We start from the raw sequence: 10,252 nt of genomic DNA, 5'->3' as shown, positions 1-10,252 counted from the left end.
GTTAAAGAGAGTGCTCCACATTTGTATGGGGTATTAAACCGAAATAGCCATCTTAAAGAGCTATTTATTATTATATTTATATTTACTATTTATATTTACGACCATTTGGCCGAGTTCACAGCCCTGCCATTCTCAACGCCCGAACCGTCTGGTTTATGAGCTTCACGCCCGCGAAGATGAGCAGATTACTTGGTGCGGACTATTTCAAGGTCACTTAGGTATTCATGACGCCGCGACATATTATTGATTATATGATATTCAAATCCTGCCATTCCGTTGGACAGGCAGCGATCAAGGTCTATAGCGATAAAACTCTCGAGTCATTCGTGTCTGGCGTTCGTGAGCACGATTTGATCACGATCATGATTGGCAGATATAGCGGCCGTCAGTTGGCTCTCAATTATTCTCGTGAAATGTATGATGACGTAATCGGGCAATGATTTATTGAGCGGTATATTTACTAAACAGATAAGCTGTGCTTGTCTAGAGCAACCGTTCCCACTTCCACAAGTGCATACGAATATTTACCGATGACCATATTTATCATATCGGATATCTTACCACTCCAATCATCTCCAGTATCTTTGAATGTGGAACATTCCCTTTAACCACCTGCTTTGCAGAGCTTATTGGCAAAGTGTCGTGCCAAAGTATTCGAATTTTCAGGACCGTAGCCAACATTGCGACTTATGAAATAATCACCAAGAACTATGGTGATAATATCGGTGCAGCCACGAAATTTCCCCGGTACAGATTCCTCGCCTTAGCAACTTCCTCCACTTTATCGCAGATCTGCGATCGACTGCCCCGGCTGTAACATCACCACCGGACGAGGCGTCCACTCACCTTTGGTCTCTGGCTGGGCAGGCACCTGCGAAGTCTGTCCTCCATGGGCGGCGGTGCAGGCCGCTATACACCGCCCGCGGGCCCGGATGCTCACCAGCTGTTTATATACGGGAAGGTCGGGCGTGTGCCCGCGAGCCATATTCCGCACCAAAGCCGCGGGCTCTGTCGGGAATATGGAGGGGAGCGGAGGTTCGTGACACCCGCGCGACAGCTATTCGGTAAGAAGCTGTTGACGGGAACATTGAGCAATGTTACGTCACGTACTGCACAGCATGCATGGCTGAGCGTCAACACTCGGGTGACCCTCTCCCTCTCTCTCTCTCACTCACTCTCTCTCTTTCCCCTTTCTCTCTCCCTTTTTCTCTTTCTCTCCTCTCTATCCCTCTCTCATCCCCCTCTCTCTCCCTTTTTCTCTCTCTCCCTCTCTCTCTCTCCCTCTCTCTCTCTCTCTCTCTCCTCTCTCTCTCTCTCTCTCTCTCTCCCTCTCTCTCTCTCTCTCTCTCTCTCTCTCTCTCTCTCTATCTCTCTCTCTCTCTATCTCTCTCTCTCTCTCTCTCTCTCTCTCTCTCTCTCTCTCCTCTCTCTCTCTCTCTCTCTCTCTCTCTCGCACTCTCTGGGTTAGGCCGGTGCTAACGGGAAAACGAGACCTGCCGGGCACACAAAGTGCTCGGCGTTCCAGTCAAAGCACTGATAGAAGAGGTGACCTGTACGTCTGTTCCGATGTACGGGAGGGTCGCACAGGAGAAGTCGTGCTTCGGGGTGCCTACGGATACACTGCATCAAGTGCAGCATGGAAAGAGGAGAGGCGTTAGATCGCATTGTAACACCCTGAGGCGAGGGGTGCACGGTCTTTCTCCCTTTTTTAAATATTGGAAAGTAAATTGCATGCCTTATCGTGATATGCACATCTAATAACTACAACTTTGTTTCGTATGTTGCAATGGCATCATCTGTGTCGTCAATTCACTACCTGTAGTTCGACACTGGCTGGGAACCGATTTTTCATAGTTTCAGCTACCTTGCATCACATGTATGCCTGCACGAACACGAGGGTCATCGGTACCACAAACACCACGTTAATCATGCATCCTGAACCCGAGCGCTTTCCAATGCCACCCGCTGACGACAATACGTCCGAAGCGAATCCGTGCGTCTTTTTGCGCTCATCCACATAAATCAGAGAAATACGCCCGACTCGTTCAATCATTGCTCTCCGCCCCGCAAAACGAAGGGCGGGTACATGAAGGCGCCAGTTGCAGTGGCAAAATTCCAGACCCCACCGGGGAAGGACGGACATAGCCGTCGTCGTGAGCCTAGCGTTAGTTCAAATCTTACTGTCCAGCTTACTGTCAAATCTTTACGAATCAACGCACTTAAGCCCCCGATGGTCCCATGTTCAGTCGGAGATAAACGGTCATTAGCTGTTTCTGGCGGCTTTTCTTCCTGAAAAAGAAGTCTGAGATCTTGTCAGTGTCCGATCCCTAATCTACCACGCCGCTGCTGCCCGTCTTGCTCAAGTCAACCACGCGACAGAGTCGGTGTCGCCTCCCTCCATCCACCACACCACTGTTAATCGCCTTACTGAAGTCAACCACGTGACAGAGTCAGTGTCGACTCCCCCTACCCATCCAGTCACGTGACGGAGTCAGTGTCGCCTCCCCCTACCCAGCCAGTCACGTGACAGAGTCAGTGTCGCCACCCCTACCCAGCCAGTCACGTGACAGAGTCGGTGTCGCCTCCCCCTACCCAGCCACTCTGCGAATGCGTGGCAGGTCTGCTCGGCTACCCGTTTGTCGCCAGCTCCTTCCGATGAAAAGGAGCGATGGACTGAGGGGATGGTGTGGAATGTACATCGGGTGTCAGGTAGGACTGCTACTGTAGACAGTAGCGCAGCTAGTCAACCGCCAGCAGCTGACATCGGCAACGCGAGCAGCTGGCATCGGCAACGTCAGCAGGTGATATCGGCAACGTCAGCAGCTGACATTGGCAACGTCAGCAGCCGACATCGACAACGCCAGCAGCTGGCATCGGCAACGTCAGCAGCTGGCATCGGCAATGTCAGCAGCTGACATCGGCAACGTCAGCAGCCGACATCGACAACGTCAGCAGCTGACATCGGCAACGCCAGCAGCTGACATCGGCAACGCCAGCAGCTGACATCGGCAACGCCAGCAGCTGGCATCGGCGACGTCAGCACGGGACGACATGTGGAAGATGCGAGCAGCTTCGACAGCTTTAGAAGCATAAGTGAGGAGCAACTTTGTGTGAGTCCCAATAACTTTTCGAGGAGTAAGCTGCGTGCGAGTAGTGGCTGGTGTTCAGTAGCGCTGTCCATGAGATGTTCGTGATGCAGACGAATTGTGGCTGTGTTTAGTTAATCCGCCAGCGTGTCATAAAAGTTAACGGGCATGGGCACTGCGTCTTCATTCCCCACTAGGCCTTAGTTTACAAGGTTACATATTGAGTTGTGTTAACCGTTCCGTGATCAGGATTTCGTGATGTAGTGTACAGCTCTCCATCTCCATGTTCGTGCACGCAGCAGTCTAGCTAAGGATATGAGCAGTTGCGTTGATGTCTTGGGTTAATGTTGATGTTAAATCTTTAAACCTGACGCCAAATAATTGTATCATTTTCCCACATCGAAGCCAGCACCATGTGTTGAGGTGAGATGCTTCATGTTTGATTATCATATGAATATTCAAAAGCCATGTAATGGAAAATTTATTGAGCATCATCAGAAAAAAGGCATATCAGGTGAAATCATGTCGGGTCAGGTTGGGCACAAGACTAACACAAGGCCGAGAACTTGCGGCATTTTAATTTGTGTGAAACAGTCTCCAACATCACAAAGCAGTTGCATCGCGTTAAAATCTTGAAAATCATCAGATGAGCCTGCACATCAGCTTTCACATCAACCTTCACATCGCAATCAACCTTCACATCATCAGGTCAGGCGAGGTCAAATGGTTCCTCAATAATCTTGCAAAACATCTCCCAAAGATCCTTAAAGCCTTTTTGGGCCCTGACAGTTATGCCGGGATATGACTGCCAACATTAAGTCCGAGGTGACATTAGCAGGGCGGACAGCGCAGTGAAATAAGATGTCAGTGCACGCCCTGTTGTGGAAATCTCTCGCAATGACATTATGGCACCCTGGTGTTACATAACCTGGACATTGTGTCGTCCAAATGCGCCAGTTTTTACTCGGAATATCGGCCAAATCTGGATGCAATCCTAAAAGCAGCATGACAGCCGGGTAATAGTTTAAGCTACGCCGCAATTGCCCACTATGCTTTGGACGAATGCAGGATTTCACGTTGTCACCCTGCTAAGTGCTGTCATCTAGCGCGGGCTATCTTACGCTGCCATCTGTATTGCACGTCGTTCTGTGCTGCCGCCTATAGTGTCTGGGGAGAAGGAAGACCTCTTTTGGATGAATTTTACGTGATTTATTTGAAGGCTAATAGCTGTTTATCTACTTAAAAGGACAAAAAGACAAGGCACTGACGTGATGGCATACGCCCGCTTATAATCTGTCCATCTTTATCCTACACCATCGCGACGCCTCTGTTGTCCGGGGCAGGCTGCATGCGCCAGCGAAGGGTGTGACGAAGTGTCGTTTGGTGGGGTCTCCGTCCGAGCTCCGAGCACACATCCCAGAGGGACGCTCTGTCCAGAGAGCACACGCCCCAGGGGTTCCTGTGCGGGCAGAGCCTCCAAAACCAACATAACCAATGCGCGTTGGCAGGTTCGATTGTGCCCAGATCGGGCCGCTTCAGCCTCACGGAGCCCCTGTCGTAGGGCAATTTCATGATGATGTTCCGAAGGCTCGCTGTAAGACGAGGAGTGTCAGCCGCCGTCTGTTTAGAAAACGACCTCACGTTCAGAGGCGCAGGCACACATTCCAAGGCGCGCATTTCAAATGCGCGCGGTTACAGCGTTATTTTGGACGTCTGGCTCTTGCTTCGAAATTCATCGTTCCCCTGTCTCCATGGTGGGGAGGGTGGTGGGACCGCTTGGTGCGCCAGGGGGAGGTGGTGCCCTGAAAGCACATGAGCCCGCCTGAGGAAATCTGAACTCGAGACGGTGATGGGTAAGGTGGGGGATTTTGTACATTTTTATATTTCTTAAAGATTTTTTTCGTAGATTTTGTAGATTTTGTAGACTTCCGCGGACTTTGTAGTAAGTGGAGACCAAATGAAGTCCTGCCCACCGGTTTTTTTTTCATTCTCCTTCACCGCTTTGTCATGAAATCACCATGCCTGGCCGAGATAAAGGGCTCTAAACGAAATAACCACGTAAAAAGTGTGTTGATAGGTTCGATCACGTCCGAAGATTTAGATCGTTGTGGCGCATCGTGCCTGAGGCTGCAGCAACAGGGTTTTTCTTGTTAAGTTTGTCTTTAACACAGTTTCCTTCCTTCGATAGCTGCGGGATATTTCATAATTTTGTTTGTTTCCTGTTATTTTCCAAAATTGCGAATTTATTCAGGACGGCATACATGCAGCGCATTGTCAACTTTTCAGTGTCGAGATCGAGGAGCTCTCAGTTGGATACCTTAAGAAAGCATGAATGCCGCAATGTTGCAAAAGCTCGTAAGAGGTGCATAACGATGCGGATGTGCCGGCGTCTCCTGGATGGTAACCGGACGAAACCGGTATGTGCCGGTAACCGGACGAAACGTCAAAAGCCATGAAGTTGAAGAGCAAAGAGTCAAAGGTGTAAAAGTGAATTGGCAAAGAACCAAAAGGGAAAACCAAAATGCATGAAAGTTGAAGGGGATAACAATGAAAAGCATTAATGTAATAAAGGTACCAAGTCAAAACAATCAAGAGTGAGAGTGATTACCATCAAATCGATAAAAGTCAGAGCAATGAAATGTGAGGGTGACGAACGTGAAAACGATAAAAGACGACTGTAACAGTTTGAACAAGCAACCAGTCAAACAGAATAGAAGTGAAATGAAAACCAGGCAAAAGGGGGACATCAAAAGGAAAAGGGAGAAAAGCAACTCAAGAGAATACAAGTCAAATGGAAAAAGTTGGCTAAACAAAGTGTAAAGATGTATTAAAATGAAGCAGGTTCTGGGTTGCTGAAATACCTACAGCTGGGAGCCTTGCTGTGACGTCAGACCATGCTGCAGCATAGCTGTCATGCAGGTCAGTTGAGAACATTCCCTCACATTGCACAGGAGCTTTTTTGGCAGCAAGCTTATTCCTGGCTGCCTTCAAAAATGGAATTGGCGCGTGTTGCAGCAAAATCCTATGAATCTATCGCCGGGCAGCCTTTAAAAGTGAAACCGGGACGCTTTTCAGCTAACCTTACGAATCTATCGCACATGACATCTCAGCAGCCCCTCTACTTTCCTCCGCAAAACAAAAAAAAAACTGCACAAAAAGGAGTTAGGGGCCGGCAGTAAACTATTCAACCAGTGTCATGGACCGGATCTGTCTCCTCGTCACTCAATGTGGCGCAGCGTCCGGCAGTGTTGCGTCCGCTCTTTCGCCTCGGCCTGCGGCGGAAAAGCCACTGGACTGGATCGGGGTTGGATGTTGCATTGCGCCATGGGTCACACATCTTGTGTCTCTTCAAAGCGACACCTCATTTACCACTTTTGAGAAATTTGTTTCGCGTTTTGCCGGACTGTGAGTACAGATGTGTAGAATCTTTAGTTGGCAACAGCTGCCAGCTCCAGAACCTGCCGCGGATTCTGCACACGGTATTGAAATCGGCAGGTTATTTCTGAGTGATTCCGAATTTGTCCGGTATTCGTACCTGTCATCCCAAACCCTATGCGTGTATATCATGTGCAGCTTGAGAGCCGCATAAAATTCACAGTTAACTTCCGCGCAGTAAATCACTCGCACACATTTCAACCCCCACGATTCTTTTATGCCTGATTTTCCCCAGTACTTTGAGATGTTTTTACGTCGCACACACGTGCGACTGGACTTCTGCTGCCCCGCAAGGCCTGGCCAATGCGTACTTCACGAGGCTTAGAACGAGCCATCGAATTAAAAATTGCTTAGCACGAGCCATTAGAACCACCCAAACCTTCCTGCAGTGACTCGCGCAGCTGATTTGTACGTGCAGCGTGCTGATTTCATACCTCTAAGGTGCACTGAGTGCAGCGTCATGCAGTGTTCATTATTCCATGCCACGTACGACGCGCAACTTTGGCTGTGCTCCGACAGCGGTCTACATCCTTCGCAACAAGACGATTTCAGAGACGCTGGCATGTTGCGTAGTTTCAGCTATCTTGTTGCGGGGACGCGAATTTCTTTAGATTGGGTAAGATGTTTAGACCAAAACAAAATATGTCATATCACTTGAGAGCAGAAGTGCTTTTACATGGCCTGCAGCAACAATCCAAAATTTCAAAACTTTGAAAGCAGAGCGCTCTTTTCAGGACGAAAAATCTTCACAGCGTTGTTAGTCTACCTCATTATTGCGTTTTCCACAGATGTCCACCATCCATACGTAGGGTCCGTGTACGGCGACTAATCGCGTCACGGTGGCGATAGGCGAACGGATCTGCCGTGTCAGGTGACCGTGCTCAACGACAGCGGATGAATGGTGCACCCTGGCCGGATCACATTGCAACGAGGCTATTCACGCCAGAAACAACAGCGGAAAGACACGTTGAGTGGCATGTCTCCCCCGCATTTTTGCATCTCACCTTGACCATAACAATCGGAAAAACAATTTCGTGCCTACTGTTGATGCTAGTTGTTTTAGAAATCCATGACATCATGCTGCGCGCTTAACGCGATGTATATAGCGCTAACAAAAGCCACAGGAAAAGATGGGCATTTTTGCAAATTGGCCCCTAAACCGGGATTATGACTTTGCTCGTACCGACTGGCATGGCAGACCGATGAAAGGAGGTAGCACATGACAACAGTAAACACTTCCGAGGACGTGAACGGCTACCTACTGCATTATTTCACATTAGGTTTGGAAGCTACAAAACCTGCGTACGACTGCCAAGCGCGGAGAATGCTCAAAATTTGGCGAGATGAAGCACACCATGAACAATCGACACAGGTATACACGTTATACGCTCGAGTTGCTGAGAAAAATGGGATCTTACACTCTTTCCACACACGTTCTACCATGGTAGACACATGCACGTTAGCTTGGGCGATAAACACGGCCGTAGGGAGAGTCCTTACTCTGTACATTCAATCGCAAAGTGGTGATGTGGCAATGAAACCTGCACCATCATGAGCCGGTTCTAAATCCTCTTGGCCATTGATGTGCTGCCAGGAGAAGAACGCGATTTTTCATTGCGATTCATCAACGCGGAACATCGATGGCCTGGATATTGGTGGTGACGCAACGTCATCAAGTGACAACCTAGTTACCGGTTCAGAGTTCTGAAACAGGTTCTGAATCTCTTCCAATGAGAGACCCTTTGTTTCCTTGAGACAAAATGCGACAAACAATATTTGGCATACACTCACCAACATGTGAATGATGAAGCCCCAACCCAGACCAACCCTTTCTTTAATGAGTGGGTACGTTTTCGTTAACAAGAATTCATTGACAAACAGGACAGTGATGACGATGTTTGAGGCCAAGGTGCGCGTCTTGTTGGGCAGCAGCTCTGTGGCGTAGCCGAATGCGACATTGCCGAGCAAGCCAACATGGGCCACCAACGCCAGGGCCGCGCCCGCCAGCACAATCCAGCCGAGACGCTCCTGCGACTCCGCTGCGAGAAAGAAGTACGCGGCGATCGTGGCACAGCCGACGGTGGAGAGCGCGCCGCCCAGACGCAGCACCGGAAGCCGGCCGTATCTCTCTATAATGATACCGCCGGGGATGCAGACAAGCGCGGAGAGCGCGGCCGGGAGCGTGGAGCGCTGATACTCGCTTAGTGGCAGCCGCACAGGCGCCAGCACGAAGGCGGTGATGAGCGTCAGCGTGGCGCCGCCGCACCAGACGTATAACACCATCTGGACGGAGGCCAGCAGCAGAGGGCGCAGCGTGACCCGCTGCCGCAGCAGGGTCCACACGGGCAGTGCGGCGCCGTCTCCACGCCCGTCTTGCAGTGAATCGTGGATAGTGCGCACCTCGGCAGCGGCGTCCACCTGTGCGCCACGGAAAAACCGGATGGACCGCAAGGCTTCCTCCTCCGAGTTACCGCGCGAGAGCAGCCACTTGGCCGAGTTGGGCAGGAAGAGGAGACCGAAGAGACAAAGTGCGGCGGGCACCACACCTACCACGATGAACAGCACCTGCCAGTGCAGCAACGGCGCCACGGCCAGTGCCAGCACCTGGCCCAGGTACACCATGAAGTTCAACAGGGTTGTGAAGAGAGCACGGCGCGTGGGCGGCACAATCTCGGACACGTAGCCACGCACGCTGCCCTCGGACATGCCGAACGCCGCAAACATGACCACCCGGCCGCTAAGTGTCCAGCCGAAGTGGCCGCCGAGGCCGACCGCCAGAGAGCCGAGCGCGTACAGCGGCATGGTGAGCAGCAGCAGGCGCCGCGCGCCCAACACGGGCGCCACCGGTGTGCCCAGCAGGCTGCCCAGCACGGCGCCCAGCGCCGTGGCGGCGATCGACCAGCTGAGCTGGTCGGCGCTGAGGAAGCCGTCGGGATCGTCCGGCACCTCAATGAGGGTGACGCTGTTCATGCCGAAGTTCAGGCCCAAGGCCAGCAGCTGCTGGCCGACGACCACCATGGCCAACACCTGCAAGTGTGAAAACATGCTATGAAGGCTGTTCTTTTCAACCGAGGTGATTTTTATGCTGATATCTGGAAAAGATCAGACGCCGCAGATAAAATAATTTTTGTAGTGACATTCCATCCAGCATGCGCAAACACAAGCGCAACTCCCCAGCGCCATCTAGTCAGGTAAATTTTGACTATCACCTTGACCAGCACGGCTGCACTATTGTGCTCAATTTTGGATGGGATATGCCACCTGGGTACCGTCACCGCGTACAAACGTGCCTCATTCGCTCATCAAACGTGCCCCATGGGGTCATCAAATGTAGCACATTGGTTCATGAAACGCACCCCATTTGTTCATCAAACATACCAAATTGGTTCATGAAACATGTTCAGAGGTCATAGGCGTAGGAACGTTTCAAAAGTGTGGGGGGGGGGGGGCAAGCTCAGGATGTACTTTAGGAACTTTTTCTGGAAAGCAACCCCAATGACTGGGGGAATGATTAGAGGTGAGGGTTGTTGTCGTTCTTTATTCAAATGCCATGGCTGTTTTGCTAAATATGCACCTAGAGCTGTTTCTCGCTGGTGCACAATCTTGCGTGCTCGACTCGTGTATGTCATTCGACAAATAGGGCTGTCCAGCTTCCCAGAATTATTTGTCCAATTGAACATTGTTCTCTTGGGGAGGCTAAACTCTACGCGCGGATAAGCATTTTGGGTCAT

At 50.7% G+C, this 10,252-nt stretch overlaps 1 protein-coding gene across 1 annotated transcript in view; it reads right to left on the bottom strand.

Moving 5' to 3' along the window:
• The window catches only part of LOC119114132 (sugar transporter ERD6-like 9), a 22,047-nt gene extending 12,508 nt beyond the window's left edge, over nucleotides 1-9,539 (bottom strand). The window contains exon 1 of the mRNA XM_037238345.1: nucleotides 8,401-9,539. Within this exon, the coding sequence (XP_037094240.1) occupies nucleotides 8,401-9,539 (1,139 nt within the window). The remainder of the gene's footprint in view (nucleotides 1-8,400) is intronic.
• Nucleotides 9,540-10,252: the final 713 nt, after the last annotated feature.

Source organism: Pollicipes pollicipes, unplaced genomic scaffold (assembly GCF_011947565.3).
Source record: "Pollicipes pollicipes isolate AB1234 unplaced genomic scaffold, Ppol_2.1 Scaffold_7262;HRSCAF=8765_pilon_pilon_pilon, whole genome shotgun sequence".
NCBI lineage: Eukaryota > Metazoa > Arthropoda > Thecostraca > Pollicipedomorpha > Pollicipedidae > Pollicipes > Pollicipes pollicipes.
The sequence above is the reverse complement of the archived record's forward strand: the minus strand, read 5'-3'. Positions and strand labels throughout refer to the sequence as shown.